The sequence below is a fragment of the Geotrypetes seraphini genome, chromosome 5, assembly GCF_902459505.1.
Source record: "Geotrypetes seraphini chromosome 5, aGeoSer1.1, whole genome shotgun sequence".
Classification (NCBI taxonomy): Eukaryota; Metazoa; Chordata; class Amphibia; order Gymnophiona; family Dermophiidae; genus Geotrypetes; species Geotrypetes seraphini.
Window position 1 is genome coordinate 99,572,637 of NC_047088.1, and position 24,660 is coordinate 99,597,296.

The 24,660-nt window shown below is 42.7% G+C and overlaps 1 protein-coding gene across 3 annotated transcripts in view; it reads left to right on the top strand.

Moving 5' to 3' along the window:
* Positions 1-1,569: 1,569 nt before the first annotated feature.
* The window catches only part of LOC117360271 (complement C2-like), a 116,377-nt gene continuing 93,286 nt past the window's right edge, over positions 1,570-24,660 (top strand). For all 3 annotated transcript variants that reach the window (XM_033943944.1, XM_033943945.1, XM_033943946.1), the window contains exons 1-2: positions 1,570-1,683; positions 6,525-6,728. In XM_033943944.1, coding sequence (XP_033799835.1) covers positions 1,626-1,683; positions 6,525-6,728 — 262 coding nt within the window. In that variant the 5' untranslated portion in view covers positions 1,570-1,625. The remainder of the gene's footprint in view (positions 1,684-6,524; positions 6,729-24,660) is intronic.

Consider the following 24,660-nt stretch of genomic DNA (forward strand, 5'->3'; position numbering starts at 1 on the left):
AGAGCCCCCAGCTAAACCCAGAGAGGTTTCCCCAATCTAAAAAAAACCCATCCAGACACCTGGACAGTCTTCTAAAAGGAAGATATGCCCAGGTTTTCCTGGGCATATGGTAACCCTAGACCAGGGGTCTCAAAGTCCCTCCTTGTGGGCCACAATCTAGTCGGGTTTCCCCAATGAATATGCATGAGATCTATGTGCATGCACTGCTTTCAATACATATTCATTGGGGAAATCCTGAAAACCTGACTGGATTGTGGCCCTCAAGGAGGGACATTGAGATCCCTACCCTAGACTCACTTTCTCTAGTCTAGTCCCCATCCTGGAAATAAATATCACTTTCCTGTCAGTCTGTCCCCATGTCCACATACCTCTTCTGGCGCTGCAATTTTCAAAATTTGGACAGTCAGCAGTGTTAGCAACATGATCCTGCTGCTGTCGGCCTGTCCCAGAAGTCTTCGCTCTGCAGTGACTTCCTCTTCCCAAGTAGGTAGGACACTGCAGAATGAAGGCTTCCAGGGCAGGCCAATGGCAGCAGGATTATGTTGCTAACGCTGCTGGTTATCAGCTGCCCAAGGAGGTAGGTGGGGACACAGGGGAGACTTGGGTGGGGGGCTGCGAGAGAGGCTGTGCTGAGGGGTGAGGCTGGGCAGGGGCAAGACTAGTAAGAGGCAAGAGTGGGGAGGGCATATGGGGTAGAGGTAAGGTTAGAGGGATAGGATTAGAGATAATTTGTAAAATTAGTCAGAGACCACTGTTCAGGCAGTGGGCCTGATGGGCCGCCGCGAGAGCGGACCGCTGGGCGAGATGGACCTCTGGTCTGCCTCAGCGGAGGCAACTTCTTATGTTCTTATGTTTTTAGTAGGGGCATGATCATGTGTTCTCTTTTTTTTTAGTTTATAAATATGATAACTCTACATTGGGAAGATTTCAGCTCTGATGACAGGGCAGTGCTGGAAGAAATAATGGGGGTGCTCTAGCACCCACAGAGCTGACGCCTATATCTGAGACATGTATCAACCCTGGGAAATTTTAATCCAGTCCTGGATGTCTGGCAAGCCCATCATGATGCATTTTGGGATCTGCAGTACTAATTTCAATGGGTGGAATCAGGGATTACTTATATCTCACTGCTTTGGAATGCAAGTTCAAAGCCAGGTCTGGTCAAAAAGTTTATGTTCTGGTACTGGGTAATTTGGCAGCTCTTCAGGAGCCCAATTATACATTTAAGAATTGATATATATGGTATTTTCTAATTTAGAGAGTCCTATGCAGAGACAAATCTCTTTGCAAACAGGGAAAGCAAGATGGCCCTTTGTGTCAACCCAACAAACCATAGGATTTTGTACCCTTAGAAAACCCTGCCAAAGATGAATACTAGTATTTGTAAAATGCTTGATTCTATCCTGTGGTATTAAACATCTGCTAAATTTCTGGGAAAATGCCATTAGAAATACTTGTATGATTTGTATTACTGTAATTCTTGAGAATGAGTAACAGGAAAAAAAAGAAGAGGATTCTGGGAAACTTATACTAAAGGAGAAAATGAAACTGTTCAATAGTTCTGCAAAGACTGCGTGAAAAGCAGAAGCAAGAATAAGTATTAACAGATCTTTCTTGGAACCAGGATGAACACACTACTTAGACTACTCTGGCTCTTATTCCTGTGCAGGATTAGCAAAGGCGGTATGTATGTAATATATAGAATGTCAAGTGCTGCTTTATCTAAAGACTATTTGCAGTGCTAGAAGGGGCCTTCTTTTCTTGAATAGCAGGAAATATTGCCAGACAGGACTGAAGTACATTAGCAAAGTTAGGTTGGGAGGGGGGGAACATCTTTATTCTGGTAATAGAAGGGGACTTTGCCATTCTTTCTGTTGCCTGGATCATTATGATTCATGAAACCCCAATTACATTTATTCCTTTTCTTAAATGGTCATCATTCTGTTTTAATTTTTTCTGCTATGTGTTGGAGTTGGATCACCTCTTTGCTAGAAACATTATTGTTTCACTGGAATGTGTTTTGGGCAAAGTTCCATGGCCTTTGGTATTCTGTGCAGTGATTCAGTGGCTGAGGTATGTATGAGAGGCACTGTATGTTATCCCTGTCAGAGCTTAGTACAAAAGCCAAAAATACAAAGTTCTCACAGGAGATGAGAGGGGGGAAAGCTTGCCTGGACTGTCCAGTTGAATGGATGCAAATATAGGGGACCTGATGGGCACCTTCTGTGAGACTGGTATCCCAGGTTTACCAAGGACATATGTGAAGGAGGAGACAATTTCCTTACCTTCCAAGTCCTTGAGGGGAAGAGTGACACGTCAAGGCCCTACATTAGAGTACCTGATAAATTACCTGGTTGTAAATTGCATAGACATCAAATAGTGGACATGTTGCAGTATGTCAAGAATTGTAATACACTTCTTCCTCCATATTCGCGGTTTCAGCACTTGTGGCTTCGCTTATTCGCAATTTTTTGCATGCTGACTCCTCCCCCCAAAAAAATTATGTCATGAGTAAAGTACTGTACCGATAAAAAGTTTGGCGCTTCCCAGCTTTCACCCTGAACATCGCTGCTTCCCAGCTTTCACAATTGCTGCTATTATTTGCAATTTTAATATATTAAAGGATAGCTGTTACAAAAAAATCACGAATAACATATAAAAAGTTATTTGCGGTGTTTCTATATTCACGGTCAGATTTCGCCCCTAACCACTGCGAATACGGAGGGAAGAGTGTAATAATAATTTGCTGGAAACTCCACATGGAAGCATCTCGATCTCCCCGCACTCCCTTCCCCCACAAATCTTCCCTCCTCACTATTTAAAGATTAGATGCAGTCCAGATCTTGGCTATATAATAAAAGTAAAGCCTTAATTGAATGATTAAGAAAATCAAGTCAGCTGTTCTCTTAATAGCCAAAAATTAAACAAAAAATATATTTAGGACAATTAGAACTCTTCTTTCTTTTATCCTCTTAATAGGATTCCTGTTTCAGTCTAGATTGAATTTTGCTGCTCCAGATGTCAAAAATCCTCATTATTCCACATCACTCATCTGATCTGCAAGACACATTAACATATTCTTCTTTTCCCATCTTACATCTAATAACTAACATTTCTGGAGTGCAAGACATATCCCAGCGATCTCACCTCCCAACAACACTTTTCTTCCTTCCTCGAATCCAAGGGTAATAAATAGAAATAAAACAGAAAGAAAGAAAGACAGTAAAATGATAATTCTTTTGTTGGTCTAACAATGCATTTTTGACTGGCTCTTGAAGTGTACTAACATAGCAACCACACTAATGAACCCAAAGGAAAACCCTAAACAAGCATTTTCCCAAACTCTTCCAGTCACATCTCTCTAGGCTCCTTGAGCTTCTAAGTTAAATGGATTCTGCTATCCTGCCTCTTTATTAGTGCTGCCCGATTCACGATTCGAATCGGTTCACCGATTCACTTCGGGTGAATTGATTCGAAACAATTTAAAATAAAATAAAAAATTGGCTTCCCGATTCGGACACTCCCCCCTCGCCCCCTAAAGCAGGAGCGGCAGTGCTGCTCTTGCTGGCCGGCCGCTGCAACACCTGCTTTAGAGGGCAAGGAGGGAGGGTCAGTTGGGAAGTGCTGTTGTGCTGCTGTCCGGCTTCCAACTCCCGGCATCCAGTTCCCCCCACCCTTGGCGTCCGGTTTCCCACCCTGGAGTCCGGCTACCCCCTGGCCTCCCTACACCGTTTACCTTCTAGTTGCAGCCTACACAGAAGACTGCGGTTAAAGCGTCAATGCAAACTGCTTTTAGCTGTTTCCTCTGCTGCGGTCCCGTCCCTCTCTAACATCAGAGGCAGAATCGTGGCAGAGGAAACAGCTAAAAGCAGTTTGCAAAGACTCTATAACCGCGATCTTCTGTGTAGGCTGCAACTAAAAGGTAAACGGTGCGGGGAGGCCTATCCCACCCCCCACTCCGAAGGACTGCACACCCGCCCCCCCTCCCGGGAAGGCCTCCGTGTTCCTCCTGGTCTTCAAGGGGGGAACAGGCCTTTAAGGGGGGGGATAAGCCTTCAAGGGGGGGGGACAGACCTTCAAGGGGGGGACAGGCCAGGGATGGTGGCATAGGCTTTCAGGGGGGACAGGCCTTTAAGGGGGGGAACAGGCCTTTAAGGGGGGGGACAAGCCTTTAAGGGGGGGATATACCTTCAAGGGGGGACAGGCCTTCAAAGCGGGGACAGGCCAGGGATGTTGGCATAGGCCTTTAAGAGGGGACAGGCTTTCAAGGGGGGGGACAGGCTTTCAGGGATGGGGGGACAGGCCTTCAGGGGGAGGTGCAGGCCTTCGGGGGGACAGACCTTCAGGGGAGGGGAGGCCTGGTATAGAAGTACATGGAGGGAGGGAGGGAGGGAAGGGGAGGGTTCAAAGAGACGTGCATATGCCGGAATTTGGGGGGGAAGAAATAATGGGTTTAAAAATAGAGGAGAGGAAGATAGATTTCAAGTTTCAAGTTTTCAAGTTTATTTAAATTTGATAAATCGCTTATTACATACTAAGCGAGTAACATTGAAAATATATGGTATACAACATTAAAATGTTTGGTATACAACATTAAAAGAGGGGTAAACAACAGACTGACAATACAGACGAACAGGAATACTTTAGGGGAAGGACAAAGGAGGGCAAAAGTTACAAAATACTGTTTTCATAATGAAAAGAGGAGTGTCTAGTAAGGGAAAAAACATTGGGATTGGGATAAAATGGGTAAAAAGAGTTATTTTAGAGATTAAAAGAAGCTTTAAAAAGAAAAGTTTTTAAATTAGTTTTAAATAGATTAAGATCTTTAACTTCTCTGATATATAAGAGAAGAGTATTCCAGATGATGGACAATGGGATTTAGGGAGGGAAGGAACAGAAAGGGAGAGAAGTTGGACACAAGGGATGGTGTGGGGGGGGGGGGATAGAGATACTGGATAGGAAGATAGTTGGGAAAAGAAAGGGAGAGATGGTAGACCCTGGGGTGGTAGGGAAGGAGGGAGAGATGCTGGATGAAAGGGTAGTTAAGAAAAGGTGGATCTGTGGATGGAGATGAAAAAAAAAGAAAGATGCCAGACCTCCGGGGGAGGGAAGGGAAACGGAAGGGGAGGACGGAGATGTCAGATGGATGGTTAGCACGGAGAAAGAAGAAAGAAGGAGACCTTGGCAAGCAAATTATCAGAAGACAACCAGAGCCTGGGACCAACAAGATTTGAATAATGACCAGACAACAAAAGGTAGAAAAAATAATTTTATTTTCTGTTTTGTGATTACAATATGTCAGATTTGAAACGTGTATCCTGCCAGAGCTGGTGTTAGACCGCAAACATGAGCTAGGATTTAACAGAGAGAGGAAAAGTCTTTTTTGTTTGTTTATTTTGTTTACACCACAGCGCCAGTGTGGCTAGGAGAAGGCAAAGGGGGTAAAGAGGCTATAAAATAAACCCACCAGGATGTTTGAAAAAAACACCCAATAGGGCAGGAAAATCAAATCGAATCGAATCAAAAAAACTCAATTCAATAGGCTGAATCGAATCGAATTGAAATTTTTTTTCCTGAATTGGGCAGCACTACTCTTTATTCTCACAGGACAATTGACTGCTAGGTCCCCAAAATGGGTAGTCCAGTCATGCTGACCTTTGAGAGCTGATGTTACTCAGACAGATTTGCAGAACCAAAAATTCTCACCTGCTACCCTGGGGATCCCTTTCCTCTGGGTGTTGGATAAAGGAATCCCCCTCCTCCCAATCCCAGAACCTTTTCCCCCTTGCCTCTTCACCTCTATTTTCCTTTTACTTGGCCAAGAGGGCATTCAGGGTCTAATCCCTTAGGCCTGGAACTCAGGAATATATTTTTGACCCTGCTGGTTCTTTTTGAAATGCTCAGAACATGTTTAGACAGTTGTTTTTCTTTTCAGTCTGTTAAACTTTGGAACAGTTTGTCGTCAAATATCAAATGAGTATGTCTGGCAGTACTATAGAAATGATAAATAATAGAAGTAGTAATGAGAGAAGCGTCCTCTGGCCTCTTGGTCAGTCTGGATACACGGGGATGCTAAAGAGAGAGAAAAAGGTATCTCTTCTTAGTTTCCCTGCTGGTTGAATCTGTTAAAGGAATTTTTTAGTGCAGCACCGCTTTAAGCATATGTCATTCAAAGATTTGTACAGGTATCTCAAAAACTAGCTAAAGCTGTTGAGGGATATCCACTCTTCTGATAAGTACACTTGGGCTCAAACTCAGTCAGACTCAAATTGTCTACTGCTGAGCAGTCCATTAATTAAAAGCCATTTACACTTTTGCTATGATTAAATATTTCTATAGCAAAGGTAGCAACCATTTTTATTTTTTGTGTCCACTCTGTTTTGCCTCCATAAATATGGTAACCCTAGGCTGGAGTCTTTCACGGCAGTGCTCAGCATTGCTACTCAAGCTGTACCTGTCCCGTTGTAAGGCTGTATATGAGGGAGAATTTGAACGCTGACCTTGTGTTGGGGGTTTCCTTGCAGATATAAACTGCACAGAGGAGGTCACTATCACAGGGGGGAATGTGGAGTACCCTGCATCACGGACCCCCAGCAGAGTTTTGAAGTATGTCTGCCCCGAAAACACTCGTCCACACCCTGTGGCCTGGAGGGTCTGCTTGAGCAATGGCATGTGGTCTCCGCTGAGGAACACCTACTTTGAAATGGCAAAAACGGCATCCTGCATGCGTAAGTACAATGCAGTGATCTGAGAGAAGTCCCTTCACCTTCCAAGCCTGACCTGATGGCTTCAACTTTGAAACATATTAGGTTGCAGGAAATTCTCAGCCAAAAATTCAAAAGTTTGCAAAAATATATGCTTTTTAATTTTTGCACAATAAATAAATAGGCTGGGGTGGGTGGGGTACTAGTGGATGCAATACATTTGAGTGTGTGGACCCGGAGTGAGAAGGTGGGGGTATTTTTGGAAAAATGAACAACTTTGTTCAGTATGTTTAAGTGAGTTGAGGCTTACCTTCAAGTTTGTAGTAGGGGATAGAGCACTGGTTTGTCCATGGCTTATGGGAATGTGCGGGTAGAGGATAGTTGCAGGTGGGAGCTGTGAATAGGGGGTATCACTGTCTACAAATGTATAATCTGGGTCTGTGTATACAAGTGTGTATTTGTGGATAGTGTTTGCAAATGACTGAGGATGGATGTGTCTGTGTATTAGAGTATTAGAGAGCACAGTGAAATAGAACAGAGTCACAGAAAAAATCTGGATTCCTTCTGCATATGGCATGCAACCATTGGGGTACAACCCACTTGTCTAGCATGGCTCACCTATTGCATTGGAAGAGCAGTCAATGTAGCTCAGGGGTCTCCAAAGTCCCTCCTTGAGGGCCAAACCAAGTTGGATTTTCAGGATTTCCCCAATGAATATGCATGAGATCTATGTGCATGCACTGCTTTCAATACATATTCATTGGGGAAATCCTGAAAACCCGACTAAATTTGGCCCTCAAGGAGGGACTTTGGAGACCCCTGATGTAGCTGGTTTCAAAAAAGGTTTGGACAAGTTCCTGGAGGAAAGGTCCATAGTCTGCTATTGAGACAGACTTGGGGGAAGCCTCTGCTTGCCCTGGATTGGTAGCAATTGAGCTGAGTGAAAGGAGTTTTTATTATAATGAACTATGGACTCCTTTTACAAAGCCGCGGTAGAGGTTTCTACCATGGGCCAGTGAGGTAAATTCTCCAACGCTCATAGGCATTCTATGAGCATCTGAACATTTACCTCGCTGGCCGCCAGTAGAAACCTCCACCACAGCTTTGTAAAAGCCAGCATATGTTTAAGAACATAAGAACAAAAGAATTGCCGCTGCTGGGACAGACCAGTGGTCCATCGTGCCCAGCAGTCTGCTCCCGCGGAGGCCCTTAGGTCAAAGACCAGTGCCCTGAGTCTAGCCTTACCTGCGTACATTCTGGTTCAGCAGGAACTTGTTTAACTTTGTCTTGAATCCCTGGAGGGTGTTTTCCCCTATAATAGCCTTCGGAAGAACATCCCAGATTTCTACCACTCTCTGAGTGAAGAAGAACTTCCTTATGTTTGTACGGAATCTATCCCCTTTTAACTTTAGAGAGTGCCCTTTCAATTCTCTCTACCTTGGAGAGGGTGAACAATCTGTCTTTATCTACTAAGTCTATTCCCTTCATTATCTTGAATGTTTCAATCATGTCCCTTCTCAGTCTCCTCTTTTAAACATAAGAACATAAGAATTGCCACTGCTGGGTCAGAACAGTGGTCCATTGCGCCCAGCAGTCCACTCCCGCGGCGGCCTCAGGTCAAAGACCAGAGCCCTAACTGAGATCAAGGGAGAAGAGGCCCAATTTCTCTAATCTCTCAATGTATGGCAACTCCTCCAGCCCCTTAACTATTTTAGTCGCTCTTCTCTGGACCCTTTCAAGTTTTACTATGTCCTTCTTCATATACGGCGACCAGTGCTGGACGTAGTATTCCAGGTAGGGGCATATCATGGCCGGTACAGTGACATAATAACCTTTTCCAATCTGTTTGTGATCCCCTTCTTAATCATTCCTAGCATTCTGTTCGCACTTTTCACCACTGCCGCGCATTGTACGATGGCTTCATTGACTTGTCTACCAATACTCCCAAGTTTCTTTCCTGAGGGGTGTCTCCGAGTACTACATGGGACATCCTGTATTCATGTATAAGATTTTTGTTACCAACATGCATCACCATACACATATCCACGTTAAACTTAATTTGCCATGTCACGGACCATTTCTCGAGCGTGCTTATGTCACGTTGCAGATCTTCACAATGCTTCTGTGTCTTCACTATGCTGAATAACTTTGTATCATCCGCAAATTTAATCACCTCGCTCATCGTACCAATTTCCAGATCATTTATAAATATGTTGAAGAGCACGGGTCCAAGCACCGAACCCTGCGGCACTCCACTCATGACGCTTTTCCAATCCAAGTATTGCCAATTTACCCCCACTCTCTGTTTCCTATCCGCCAACCAGTTTTTAATCCACGTGAGTATATCACCCTCGATTCCATGGCTCGTAATTTTTTGAAGTAGTCGAATGCCTTCTGAAAATCCAGATATACAATGTCGATCGGGTCACCCTTGTCTATCTGCCTGTTTACTCCCTTGAAGGAGTGCAGTAAGTTCGTCAAGCAAGATCTTCCTTTGCTGAAACTGTGCTGGCTGGTCCTCATATGATTGTGTCCGTCAAGGTGATCAATGATGTGGTGCTTTATCAGTGCCTCTACCATCTTTTCCGATACTGAGGTCAGATTCACTGGTCTGTAGTTTCCCAGATCTCCCCTCGAACCTTTCTTGAAGATCGGCATAACATTTGCCACCTTCCAGTCTTCCGGAATCCTTCCTGATTTGATTGATAGATTGGCTATTAGTTGGAGCAGTTCAGCTATAATCCCTTTCAGTTCCTTGATTACCCTCGGATGGATGCCATCCAGTCCTGGGGATTTATCATTTTAAAGCCTATCAATCTGCCTGCATACCTCTTCTAGACTGACAGTCAACCCTGTCAGTTTCCTGTCTTTGTTTCCTGCATATAGCCTGTTGGCTTCTGGTATGTTGTGTATATCCTCTTCGGTAAATACAGACACAAAAAATGTGTTCAGTTTGTCGGCGATGGCTTTGTCCTCCATTAGTACTCCCTTTATTCCATGGTCATCCAATGGCCCCATCACATCCTTCGCGGGTCATTTCCCCTTGATATATCGAAAGAACAATTTGAAGTTTTTTACCTCCTTGGCTATTTTTTCCTCATAGTCTCTTTTGGCCCCTCTCACCGCCTTATGGCACCTGCTTTGATGTTGTTTGTGTTTTTTCCATTTTTCGTCCCTTGTTAACCTTTTCCATTCCTTAAACAAAGTCTTCTTGTCTCTGATTGCTTCCTTCACCGCTACAGTGAGCCACGCCGGTTCCTTGTTCTTTTTCCTCTTGGATCCCTTGTTGATATGCGGTATATATAGATTTTGGACTTCGGTGACTGTGTCCTTAAAAAGGGACCATGCTTTCTCTAGCGTTTTTACAGTGCTTATCCTCTTCTTAATCTTCTTCCACACCATGAGTCAAATCCCTTCGTAATTCCCTTTTTGAAAGTTCAGTGCTATACCTGTCGTTCTGGATCAATATTTTGCCCCTGTGTCCAGGTTGAAGTGGATCATACTGTGATCACTGCTTCCCAGTGTCCCTTCTACTTCTACACCTTGCGCCAGTCCTCCTAGTCCATTTAGAATTAAGTCCAAAATTGCATTTCCTCTCATATTTTCCTTGACAAGTTGTTCCAGGAAGCAATCGCCTACAGCATCCAGGAACTTGGTCTCCCTACTGCAGCCAGAGGTGCCTAGGTTCCAGTCTATCCCTGGATAATTGAAGTCGCCCATGATAACTGCGTTGCCTCCCTTGCAGTTGTGCTTAATCTCATCCGTCATTTCACCGTCAGTTTCTTCGGACTGCCCTGGGGGGTGGTTATAGATGTCGATCTTCGTTTCCTTTCCATTTGTTCCCGGAATTGTGGCCCATAGAGAATCTACCTTATTTTTCATTACCGGCGTGTTCTCTCTGGTAGGCTCAATTCCCTCTTTGATGTATAGGGCAATACCCCCACCGTTTTGCCCTACTCTGTCTCTGCGGTATAGCTTGTATAGTTTATAGTTTATTTAAATTTTGATTAAACGCTTATTCAAAGGTACAAAGCGTTGTACATAATAATTTTAAATAGCTGGGAGACAAACATTTTAAATAATTAGACATACACCAACTAATCATACATACTTGTGGCCAGAGAACATTAGGAGAAAAGGGAAGAACTACAATTTCTTAGAAAGAATACATAAAAGGGAAATACAATAGGAAAGGGGGAAAAGTTAAGTAGTGTGGAAGTATGTACTTGTTTAAAAAAAATTCAGTTATAGGCGTCTTTAAAGAGAAAGCATTTTAGGCTGCTTTTAAATTTCTGCACGTTTTGTTCAGCTCTAAGGTGTAGAGGGAGAGAGTTCCAAATTAAAGGGGCAGTGACTGAGAAAATGAGAGTATGACGAGTACCGATTATCTTTAGGGATGGGACCTTAAGGGAATGCTGTGAGGTATCCTGGTAGCACAGTGTCCCAGACGTTTTCCTCGTTTCACCATGTTCTGTTTGTTGGTTAATTGATAATTCCTGGTAAAAAAGTTTTTAAAAAACAGAGAAAATCTGTTAAAAATAATTTTGGCCTTGCTTTCATTTGTCATCCAGATTGTATTTGGCATATTAAATAATTATTTAAAATTCACATTGTTTTCAGAAAATGTCCTTCTTGAAACAGAGTATAGGATATGAGTAAATGCTTTTTCCTTTTTAATAACTTGTAAAAAGTTAAGACAATGATTGAACTGAAGGGTTATCACCCCACTGGGTACCCTAAGCTAGGAAAGAAATGTAGCTATTGATATTGCTTGATAGATTACCACTTTAATAGGTACCTTACCATTCTAGATTAAGTGGTTGAAAAATTGATTAGTGGACTGCCACACACAATGGGTATCCCACTCAAACTTAATGGATCTGTATTTGGGCTCCTCTTAACATGACAACCAATAATAATAAACAGTAAATACTGAAAGGAGTATATCCAACTCTGAGATTAACATAAAAAAATTGGAGTATATTTTAGATTAATACATGAATAGGATAAGTTGAAGGAATTGTGTCATTACACAGGAGACCTCTCCTGCCCCAGCCAACTTTAAACAACTTTTATCTCCCTCCCAAACCCCCTCCCCCCCAACCCCCCGCATACATGTTAAATCCCTGGTGATATAGCAGTAGGCCGGGACAGGAAGGATCTCTCCCGCCTTCTGTCCTAGCTGACTCTAAGAAGTTATACCTCCCTTCCATCGTACCTTTCGAATCCCTGATGGACCAGCGGTGAACCAGGCAGGAGCGACCTTCTTTGTTCCTGCCCATGCAGAGCCACTAGCTGAATGGTTGCCATGGGTTCTTGCAGTCCCGCAAGAATTTGTGGCAGCCAATCATCTAGTGGCTCTGCATGGGCAGGAGCAAAGGAAGGTTGCTCCTTCCGAAGTTCACCACTGGACCACCAGGGATTCGAAAGGTATACAAGGGAGGGAGTTAAAACTTCTTAGAGTCGGCCAGGACAGGAGGCAAGAGAGATCCTTTCTGTCCCGGCCTACTGCTATAGCACCAGGGATTTAACATGTATGTGGGGGTAAGGAGAAAAATTGAAGTGCTTGAAAATAACTCACGTAGTAACAATTTAAGGTTAATTAATTTTCCTAGACTCGATTTGGTAACACCTAGAGATATGCTTAAGAGATATCTAGTGGAAATTTTGGAGATATCTGAAGACCAGTTACCACCATTTTCACGGGTTTACTACCTCCCTGAAAAAGGACAAAATCTACAACAAAAAGGAAAACCTTTAGAACAAGAAGCCTTAAATATTTCAGAAATTTTAGAGACATCTGAGAAGGACTTAGCATCATCAGCCACTATGATTATTACTTTAGCTCTACCAATTGATAAAACATGGTTGTTAAAGCTTTACTTTAAAAATAGACAAAAAACTTTTCTTGGTCATAAAATACAAATGTTCCCAGATTTGGCACGGGAGACGCAAAAACGCCGCCGTGAATTTCTTCTTTTGAAACCAGGGGTTATATCTTTGGGGGCAACTTTTTATTTAAGACATCCACGTAAATGTATTGTGTATTACTGTACTGTTAAGTATGTGTTCTTTGAACCATCTCAATTGACAACTTTTGTGGCAATGTCTCGACTGGATGGGAAAAATCTTTGAGCCCTATAATTTGTTATTTGATGACCTCTTCAGAGCTACAGCTTTCAGTTTCTTGTTAAATTCTTAGTATTTTCCTTTATGTTTCGCTGTTTTTGAGGCTTGGATCCCAAGTTGAGGACTTGAGCATGAATAGTAAAAATGTTTGTTAACTTTATGAGTTATAATTATATTGTACTTAATGTCTTTTCTATTATTGCTTTCTGTACAACTGTAATGCTTAAAATTTAAATTGAAAATCAATAAAGATTTAATGAAAAAAACAAAAACATGTATGTGGGGGGGAGGGGAGAGGGGGAGGTTGGTTGGGAGGGAGATAAAAGTTGTTTAAAGTTGGCTGGGGCAGGAGAGGTCTCCTGTGTAATGACACAATTCCTTCAACTTATCCTATTCATGTATTAATCTAAAATATACTCCAGTTTTTTTAATGTTAATCTCAGGGTTGGACATACTCCTTTCAGCATTTACTGTTTATTATTATTGGTTGTCATGTTAAGAGGAGCCCAAATACAGATCCATTAAGTTTGAGTGGGATACCCATTATGTGTGGCAGTCCACTAATCAATTTATCAACCACTTAATCTAGAATGGTAGGTTACTTGTTAAAAGGGGGGGAGGGGGAGGCAGCGGGAGGGAGATAAAAGTTATTTCAAATTGACCGGGACAGGAGACTGAAGGGATCCCTCCTGTTCTGGCCCACCGCTGGTCCACCAGGGATTTAAAAGGTACGCAGTGGGAAGGGAGGGGGAAGGGGCTGGCAGAAAGGAGATAAAAATTGTTAAAGTTGGCTGGGCAGGAGACAGGAGGGATCCCTCCTGTCCCGGCCCACTGTCTTAAGGCAGGCCTGGTGGAGGTCTGTAAGACATCAGGAGGGAGGGGGGATAGGGTACAGAACCTAGCAGGACAGGGAAGGAGTGGGGCTTGGTGCAGAACCTGGCAGGGGAGGGGAAGGATGAGGTTGGAGCTGGGAGCAGAGCCTCACTTGAATATTACACCCCCCCCCCCTCCCGTTTATATTCGAGTCAACCTTTTTTTCTCCTTTTTTGGGTGGGAAAAGGTTACCTCAGTTTATATTCAAGTATATATGGTATATGACCATCCTGATCTGCATGGGATCATGTGAGAATCTCTTAACTGTGAATTCTAATGTCAGTAAAGTACATGTTTCCCTAAATCTGTGATTTCCAAACCTGCTGTTGGAGACACCCCTTTCAGTCAGGTTTTCAGGATATCTACAATGAATATTCATGAGAGATTTGCAGTGCCTCCAATGCATGTAAATCTCTCATGAATATTTTTTGTGGATATCCTGAAATCCTGAATGGCTGGGGTTTCTCCAGGACCGCATCCTCTGCTATATGACATGAATTTTGCATATAGGCCATATGCTCACAGACATTTTTGCATCTTCAATACAGAAGAAGCCTCTGACTAGACCCAGTATATATGAATATAAAACAAAAAATGTCCTAAAATAGCTATGTGAAGAATAATGCTCTAATTGTACACTCATATTTATTAACCCTTTGTGCAAATAAATATACAGAATAATAGCAATTTTGTGGGTAAGTGTACACTTATTCATGTAAGTACTAGCAGTGCCTTCAAAACTATGCTATCAGGATGCATGAACAGTAAGAGCTCGTATACATGGGAGGAGTTCCCACCTATGCACATAAATTACAGAATACTGTATGTTACACATGTTTCTGCCACATTTATATGACACAACTGTGGGCATGTAAATGTAAGGTGAATGGATACAAGTTTACGTTAGCATTCTGTAATGGAATCTGGGTGTTCAAATACGGTTATAGAATGTAAAGACTTTCAAGATTCTATCTCAGTAAGGAATGCAGAGATCTCTAGTGACCGTACTAAAAAAAATGGACTTCGACTTTGGCTTTTGCATATCCCAACAGGTTCTGGAATAAGAGGCTGACTCTCCTAACCAGTGATTAATAGTGGTGGGAGGAGACACCTCTTGGAGGGAAACTGTGCTGATATAAATACCTAGCCCAGTGGAAGTTTCTTTGGCTGCTGCTTCCATGGCTACTGCACCATTACATTATAGGAAAGAGGATTCCTGTTTAGTCCAACCAGTGTACTTAGAAAGAGCAGAATAGTACCAGAGCCGATTCAGCACTGCACCAGCTTCAGGTGGTATTTAGAAAAGGGAACTAACCTACCACCACAGTCTTCTAAGAAATTGCCTAGCTAGAACTCTCATTTTGGGTGATCTCACAATTAAGATCAATGGGCCCTCCAAAACTCCCCCCCCCTCCTATGCCTGCAATACATGTCTCTTCCTCTCCTCCATTCACCCAGAGAAGAAACAGGAAATGATATCAGTGAGGTGGAACATGGCAGAGGGAAGCCTGCCAGGCCAACACAGGCAGTGGATGTGCATTACTGCTTCACTGGCGAAGATGCTAAACTAAACAGGGAGGAGTTGTCAGGCCAAGGGAGTGAGGGAACAAATGCCAGATTCAGGGATGAAGAGAAGAATGAGGTGACTGCCACTGAACTTTTTTGGTGGACCAGATAGAGTAGGCCTAAGCCAAGAATGGGTGGGCCTGTGCCCACCACCCATAGCTATGCCACTACTTCTAAGGAGAAAAAGGAGAGAAAGAAAGAAGATGCAACCAAAAAGTAGAAGGAAACATAAGTTCCTAGGATTTTCAGCCTCCGAGACTTGTACCTGAGCTCCCATCTGGAATGAACTACCAGATAAAGACACTATAGTCAAGCCAAACTTATGAGTCTCCAGAATGTAGAGAGAGCCCTAAAGAAGATGATAAAAAGATTGTGAGTTTTTGAAACTAATTTTTCTTGACTCTGCCTGATGTTGAGAACTGTCACATTTTCACTTGAAGAATCCAAATGCAAGAAAACCTTTTGATTCAGAACTTAAATTCTGGCTTCCACTGACATATTGAGTGAAAGAGGAGTGCAGAATGAGAGAATTTTATATGCTATTGGCCTCCTAGTACAAATTTATCCCAGTCCATTTTTAGAGTTGGCTACTCATATGCGACTTTACATATTATGGACTACTGTAGCTAGCTACACGCCGGGCACACTCCAACGCACCAAGGAACTTTGAGCACGAGGAAGGAAAAATGGAGGCAGCAGAAGCCCAGCGAAGCTTTCCAGTATACTGCGTTGAATGTCACTGTCAGCCTAGAGGCCTCTGGGAGATTATATCAATCTAACTCTGGCATGGGAATGCAGATAGACTCTGTGTGCAGTAGCCCTGATTGATTCAAGTAGCCCCGATTGAATCATGGCTAGCTAAAAGGTGTTAATGCCTGATTAAGAGGGTGCTTAGGATAATGGTGCACAGATCAAGCCAGAGACTTAATCCCATCAGGTTTCTCACCCTCCTTTGTCTATTAAATTAACCATTGTCTCAAACAGTTTGCAAGTTCTAAACAGAAAGATACTGGGAGATACAATATTTTCTCTATTCAGAATAAGATTCCAAGGTATAAAAGCCTGCTCTCTGCAACACACAAGCTCTCTCTCTCTCTCTCTCTCTTTTTCTATGCAGCTATCAATATCGCTCTCTTTTTCTATACTTCCCTTTATTTATCTAACACGAAGCTTCCTAGAACTACAAGCTTCTATGTCCCTCTCTGCCTCTGACCTCTGTAAGGCAGTGAGACTGCTTGCTCTCTGCTTAAGTGTAATGCTCTCTGCTTAATTGTAATGCTTATAAATATTACTTTTCTGTAAGACTATTTCTATAATATATTCTTTATGCAATCACCTCTGGTCGTGTCTATTATTCTACTTCCTGGTGAGTCATCTGTGAGGGAACTGAACCTGGGACCTGGCGTCTGTCAGTACGCCTTTCACTTAACCCCTACCACCTAATATTGTGGGGGGCCACTTTCAAACTGACATTTTGGGGGCTCTGTCTCGGTCCTTCCTGATGATTTCATCTGGGTAAGTAGAATTTAAGTTTTTTTTATGCACTGTGCAATAGGATTACAGAGTGAGATAGAAATCAAAAGTCCTTGGAAAACCCTTAGATTGATTGTACGTTAGACTGGATGACACACTGTTGAAAAGTTCCAGTAATATTGTGGGGTTTTATACTTGGTGAGATTTTATTTCAATTTTTGATTGATAGACAGAGTGAGATAGAAATCAAAAGTCCTTTTGGAACCCTTAAATTGTTTTAGACTGGATGACACAATTGTGAAAAGTTTCAGTAATATTTTGGGTTTTATATTTGGTGAGATTTTACTATCAAAAGTCTTTGTAGTTTACCTGTGCCAGTTTGCATTGTATGATTTGATATGCTTGCTAGGGTGTTGCATGTAAGAATATTTGAGCTGCTCTGAAGAAAAGCAGGGTTCAAAGTGAAAACAGTCACTCAATTAAGACACGCCACATCTGTACTAACTTTAACTTTTTTACCTTGTGCTTTTAATTCTATTTCTTGTCAGTCTCTGCCCTGGTGAAAGGCCCAGTGCACACTGGACTGGAACTGGCAGCTGACACCTCTGCTCTTCTATATTTTTTCCTGCTAAACTTCTGCCTGTAAATTTCAGGTAGTAACCAGTGGGGGCAAGTGTAGGCATAAGTGTATTACTTATGCCAATGACTCTTGCCTAACACGCTTTACCTCGCTTTTCTACCTATAAACTAAAGTCTCCCTCCTTCATAAGTGGGAGCATTTCAATCTCAAAGGCTACACACAGACAGGGACATTTAGAAGCCCATTCTCTCTCATGAAATATATGAGCAAGGCCCACGAACCAAGGCAGACTTCTGCAGCCTCAAATATGAACCCTTTTGATTTTCAAGAACTCTTAGATATTGTACACAAATATTTTGACAAGAAAGGGGGTCCATATGAGGGTAATTTTCCAGAAAACACATGGCACGATATTCAGAAACAAATGGTTTCTCATTCTCAGGAGTTTAGAAAGAAAACAGATAAACGCAAATGCCTTTTCATTCAGGGCTTATGTAGAGGACTTATTAGCCTAAGACAAGATAATACTGACTTGAACACTCAGTGCCATCAGCTGTCCAAAGACTTAGATGAGGCACAAATTAATATATCCATGCTAAGAACCCAAATTGTTCAGGCCACAAATACCTTTTTAACTGTAAATGAACAATTAGAAGAGGCCAAGGCAGAATTAAAGTATTTAAAGTCAAAATGTGCCTCACCGGGACAGGTTAATGCTGTCTCCTCACAGATTCTGCCATCTGCACCAGTGCAACATTCACCCTATCATTCACCCTATAATCCATGTAGTCAGTTTATTGAAAAACAAAACACTGTTTTTGTAGCAGGCCAGCGAAAAGGTAAACTAGCTACAGATGTAGAACAGGAAGAAGACCCGACAAACGAAAGTGAGGAAAATTCATTACCAGGCCAGAGCAATACCAATAGTACCCCTATAAGTGACACAGCTCCAGTAACTGTAGTGCTGCAGGGACATATGAAAGATAGTGACATTGAAAGAATAGTGGAGAAAGTGGACCCTATGCCTTTTAACATAAATGAATGGTGCAAATGGGCTACTGACATACTGATTCACTGGGGTCTAGGGAAATACAAAAGGAACAATGCAGATTTTGATAAGCTTATGCACCTAGCCCTGGGTCCACATTATTATAAATTTGGATCTCTTGTTCATCCATACCAATTTGTAAAGATGGGCATCGAAAAACTATTTCGCTGCACCTCTTTGCAAGTACTTAGAACTCTTTCACCCCTGCCAAGTGATACACCAGAGCAGTTTGCATATAGAGTGTGGGTAATCAACGCGGTACTTAAAGAGCATGAACATTGGCCCATTTCCTCAGATTACGGTCAGAGAGAACATAAAGAATTCCTATTAGAATTATTATCTCCCGAGATTACTAAACACCTTCTGTTGTTCTCGGAGGACCCTAAAACTACACCTTTTGACACTTTACTGCTCAGGATTGGGTCTGTGTGGAAGACCCAACCAGCTCAAATTATTTCAGTCTCAGAAGCTAGAAGGTGGCGTGCTGAGGGAGCATCCCAATACAAGAACACACCACACACAGGAAATAGAGGGCATGACAGAGGTAGTTACAGAAATTCCTCCACTTACATTCCTTTCCATGAGCTCAGAGCACAGACAGAAGCATTAGAGAAAGAGAAAAGGAAATGGGAACAGGATCGTCACACAATGCAGATAGAATTGGACAGAGTAAAAAGTGATTTGACAGCCAGGAAAAACAGTGCTAGTCCATAGGGATGTCCTGACTCTCTGTGTCCGAATGCCAAGGTGACTCAGGCCTTCTCAGCCCAGCCAGACTCCTTTCGCTTACCTGTGGACTCACTTTTGGAGACGCAGGATAAGGGAAAGAAGTCAGACTCAGAATTCAGCTTGAGTTATGTTACACCTTTGATTTTGGACACTTCCGACAGCCCCAAGGTTAATACTACCATAGAGGGTCAGGATACATTAATTTTGATTGATACAGGGGCTAGAATCAGTTTTACAGATAGAGCGCCTCCTACTGGAGATCAGAAAAATATGGAAATTTTTGAGATTCAGGGTCTAAATGACAAAGCTTCAAAGTGTGTGTCTATCCCACAAAAGAAACTAATGAAAAACATTGTAGAAACTACTGCCAGCACGAGTGAGAATACAGGCAAAGAAATAGTTGAGGTGACTGGTCTTGCATTAGGTACAGGAATTCTAAATGCTTCTAAACCTTTGGTTCATGAGGTTATTCCTGTGCAGTTAACCACACAATGCTGCCTGCCAGTGCAGAAGCATGATCATAGTGTAACTCACTCAGAGGCTGCAGATCTTTCAGTTTGGGCACAAGATTGTGGGAAAAGGTACACAGCACCACAAACACAGCAACCAGTACTTCCTCCAGCAACAGAACTGGTGCCTAAGATGGAGGAGAGGGGTCTGAGTGGACCTATCTCTTTAGCATGTGGCTCTCCAACCGGGTCATTTGCTAAATCAGAGGGCTCTGTTAGGTTCACTCTACACTCTCAGGCTCTAACTAAGATTTCAAAGCCTGTAGTGCCAGTGGCTGCCTCTTGCTCTGACATTACTGTGAAATTTAACCCTAAATGTGCATTTTTCTCTGTCCTAGACATGATTAATGATTTTCGGAATTTGCCCCTTGCCTCTGAATGCCAGGACACAACAGTGCAGACAAAAGAAGACAAATCTAGCCTGCACCTGACTTCTGCACCGCAGTGCCCATTCCTCCGAGTGCTGTGGGACCCAGGTGGCAGACATGTGGTCCAGGTCGGCCTGAATGGAACATGGACAAAGTTTGCTCTAAGTGACCTTGAGGTTGCTGCTAATTTAAAATGTTTTTTTTCTTTTTCCTAGCAGCAATTCGGATATAGCCATCCCAGACCAATTTTGGCACAAAGATATTTCTAGTGTTTTCCAAGGTTCCTCTTTATCACTGCAGAGATAAAGATGTTCCAAAGAAGATATTAGCTTTATGCCTTTTCTGAATATGAGATGGTTATGATATGCATTATTTGTACTACTATTTGCAGAGTTAAATTCAGCCCTGAACACTTGACAGATGGAAGAATAATGCCGACGCCTCAAAATTTGTGTTTTATGTTGTCTGTGCTATGTGGTCTGTCTTTTGTCTATTTGTTTTAGTTTAGGGGGTACCCCAGGATACATAACATTGGCCATTTCTAGAGCTCTTTTCCCCAATTTTTTTTTTAACTAGCCCAATTGCGCAATGTTCTTTTTATATCCTAAATTTAGCTTAGTTAGGGGTTATATTTTTAAGTAAAGGTTTCACTTTATACCGTGTTTATTCTATGCTTCTCATTAGATTCAGTACACATTTCTGACAAAATTTTTTTTTTTTTATATATACATTCAGTACAGAATTATGGTCTCTCTGAAGTGCCATAATAGTTATATGCAGCACATAAAAACATATATTTTTGGAATGTCTGATTAAGAACCTTAAGTACTTGATTATTGTCTGTCTTTTGCCATAACTAAAACAAGTAAAATATTGTTACATGTTGCCACATTCAGTACAGGCAACCTGGTCTCTCTCTCTCTTTCTCTCTATACATTCAGTACAGGCAAAATGGTTTCTCCTCCATTTTCTATCTTATTTGGACACTGGAGTACAGCTGCTGATTGATATCGGGACTCTTTTCAAATCCCTCCCTGTATGCACAGACATCATTTCATATCAAGGGCGAACACCACCAGTTTCCAGTGACTTTCCAGTGACTTGACTGATCCTGTGCAAACATCAGATCCTGTGCAAACATCCTTTCATTTCAAGTGTGAACCTCATCAGTTTAAAGAGACTGCCGGTTCCTGCTGGACTAATTCATCTTCATGCACCCTGACTGCAAAGACTTTTCCACACATGCTGTACACAATGTTTCCTGTTCATCGGATATAGCCACCTTCCTAAGAACGCTTTGCTGTACAATTCCTCCTATTTAACCTATTCTATGGACATTCCAGACTTTATTTCATATGCTGTACATCCACTACCTCTTGGAATGGGGAATGAGACATTCCACAAGCTGCTGAACTTTACTGAACTCCATACTTACATTGAACAACTTAAGAAAACTTCCAAAGAAGTGATTCATACTATCACTTTTTAAAATGGACAGATTGCACAAAATTTAATACAAGACGCTCATGTCTCAGTTTGGGAACTTTTCTTTGGGTATTCGCCCACTGCAAACCACGTATTTAATGTTTTAATTCACCCTATCATTATCTTAATTATTGTACAAATTTTGTTATGTATTATTATGCTTTTTCTTTGCTGTAAAGTGAAACACATGTACATTTCTTTACAACGCTTATCATACAAGCTTCCTTCTAACTTTTAAGGCAGTTATACATGTATTTCCAGTATCTTTTCTGACACTTGCTAATTTGGTCCTAATTTGGTTTTAATTTGGCATGGCCTATTGCATTACCATTACCAGGGTCAGATATAATATTATCCCATATCCCATACTTAGATACTCTCTCTTATGACATCTTGGTACCTTTATACCTGAACCTCCTGAAAAAGCTTCCTGCATCCCTTATGTACCGTTCACTCGCTCAACGACAGGTAAGATATAGGCATACTGGGATCCCCGCCCAGTTGATGGCCTATACAACCTAAGACAGAGGTTTGAACTCATAATGGGAACAACCTATCTTCATAGCTTGGAGATTCTGCAGCAAAGGGGACGTGCGACTATAATGTTGGAGGTAAAAGAAGCATCTGCTAATTGCAGATTGACTGTTTAAATAAGGGTACCACAAGCTTGCCTTCATTTAAAAAAAAAAAAAAAAAAAAAAAAAAAAGTATGGGAGATGTCAGCCTAGAGGCCTCTGGGAGATTATATCAATCTAACTCTGGCATGGGAATGCAGATAGACTCTGTGTGCAGTAGCCCTGATTGATTCAAGTAGCCCCGATTGAATCATGGCTAGCTAAAAGGTGTTAATGCCTGATTAAGAGGGTGCTTAGGATAATGGTGCACAGATCAAGCCAGAGACTTAATCCCATCAGGTTTCTCACCCTCCTTTGTCTATTAAATTAACCATTGTCTCAAACAGTTTGCAAGTTCTAAACAGAAAGATACTGGGAGATACAATATTTTCTCTATTCAGAATAAGATTCCAAGGTATAAAAGCCTGCTCTCTGCAACACACAAGCTCTCTCTCTCTCTCTCTCTCTTTTTCTATGCAGCTATCAATATCGCTCTCTTTTTCTATACTTCCCTTTATTTATCTAACACGAAGCTTCCTAGAACTACAAGCTTCTATGTCCCTCTCTGCCTCTGACCTCTGTAAGGCAGTGAGACTGCTTGCTCTCTGCTTAAGTGTAATGCTCTCTGCTTAATTGTAATGCTTATAAATATTACTTTTCTGTAAGACTATTTCTATAATATATTCTTTATGCAATCACCTCTGGTCGTGTCTATTATTCTACTTCCTGGTGAGTCATCTGTGAGGGAACTGAACCTGGGACCTGGCGTCTGTCAGTACGCCTTTCACTTAACCCCTACCACCTAATATTGTGGGGGGCCACTTTCAAACTGACAGTCACATGTATGACTACCTCCCTTCCGGGAGGCAGGCTTACATATGCAGTCGATGTCAGGAGCTGGTTAGCCTAAAGAAAGAGGTCGGGAGACTGCAAATCAAAGTACAGGAGCTGGAGGGACTCCGCTCCATAGAGGAACCGAGGGAATTTGAGGCAACAGAGTACACCACCAGAGAAAATCACATCAACGAACAGGTCAGAGAGCTCGAGAGATTCATCGAGGAGGCCTGCAAGATGGTAGAGACACAGGATCACCTGCTCTTCAGAAGGGAACCAACAGATGGAGGACAGGCCCCACCAGAAGCCGGGGGAGAAGGACCTTGTGGAGGAACCAAACAGGAAAAGGAAGGACTGGAGGATCAAATCACCGACACAGACCTGAGACCCAGGAGGAAGCTGAGAAAAGGGAAATCTGCAATCGTGGTAGGAGACACAATCCTGAGAGAGGTGGACAGTCACATAGCAGGAGGCAGAGCAGATCGCCTGTAACATGTCTCCCAGGGGCGAGGACAAAGGACATCTCCGACAGAATCGAGAGAATCATGGAGGGAGCTGAGACAGAAGAAACAGCAGTGATAATTCACGTCGGAACCAATGATGTCAGCAGAAGGAATTTCAACATGACCACATTGACCGAGCAGTTTAGGATCCTGGGGAGGAAACTGAAGCTGAGGACAAGGAAGATAGCCTTTTCAGAGATCCTGCCTGTGCCAAGGGCAGATGCGAGGAGGCAGATCGAGCTGCAAGCAACAAACGGATGGCTGAGGCGATGGTGTGATGAGGAGGGTTTCCTCTTTGTACGGAACTGGACAACATTCCTGGGGAAAAACAAGCTCTACAGGAGAGACGGACTGCACTTGAGCACGGCTGGGACGAGGATGCTGGCACGCAACATCCAGACCTGCATAGACATGACTTTAAACTGATAAAAAGGGGAAAGCCGATGGTCGATCTGACCTCGACACATCGGACCACAGTATCAAACAAGGATACTGAACCAGGAAATGACGTAAGAGGGCTAGAGACTGAGTGGACACTTCTAGGTCATAAACCCAAGGATACATTACAGGGACCCAAGAAGCAACTAGAGCTAAAAAGCAAGAAAAGGAGGAAACAGCCGGAACCGGAGGGATACCCAAAAACAAAGAAGCAGACAGAGGACGGGATAGACACACTACAGGAGGGGGATGAAGACGACACAGACACACCACTGGAGGAGGGTGAACAGAACGAGGCTCGGGGACTGGCAGCCTGTGAGGAGATTGGCAGGAGCATCAAATCACGAGGAGATCCAAAAGGAAAGGTAACAAACCGGGACTTAAATTGCCTATACATAAATGCTAGGAGCCTAAGGACTAAAATGGGGGAGCTAGAAGTTATAGCCAGTAATATGGACCTAGACATAATAGGAATCACAGAGACATGGTGGTCCGAGGACAACAAATGGGATGTGGCCCTGCCAGGGTACAAACTCTACAGGAGGGACAGGGCGCACAAGAAGGGTGGAGGAATAGCACTGTATATAAAGGACTCCATTCCTTCAACCAGGATAGAAACAACAATAAGGGCGGACAGTTTGGAGTCACTATGGGTTAAACTGACAGGAGGGGAAGGAGCTGACATAAAATTAGGACTGTACTATCGCCCACCAGGACAGCCAGAAGCAAACGACCTGGACCTGGAGGCCGAATTGAGGCAGGTGTGCAAAAGCAGAAGGGTGGTGGTCATGGGGGATTTCAACTACC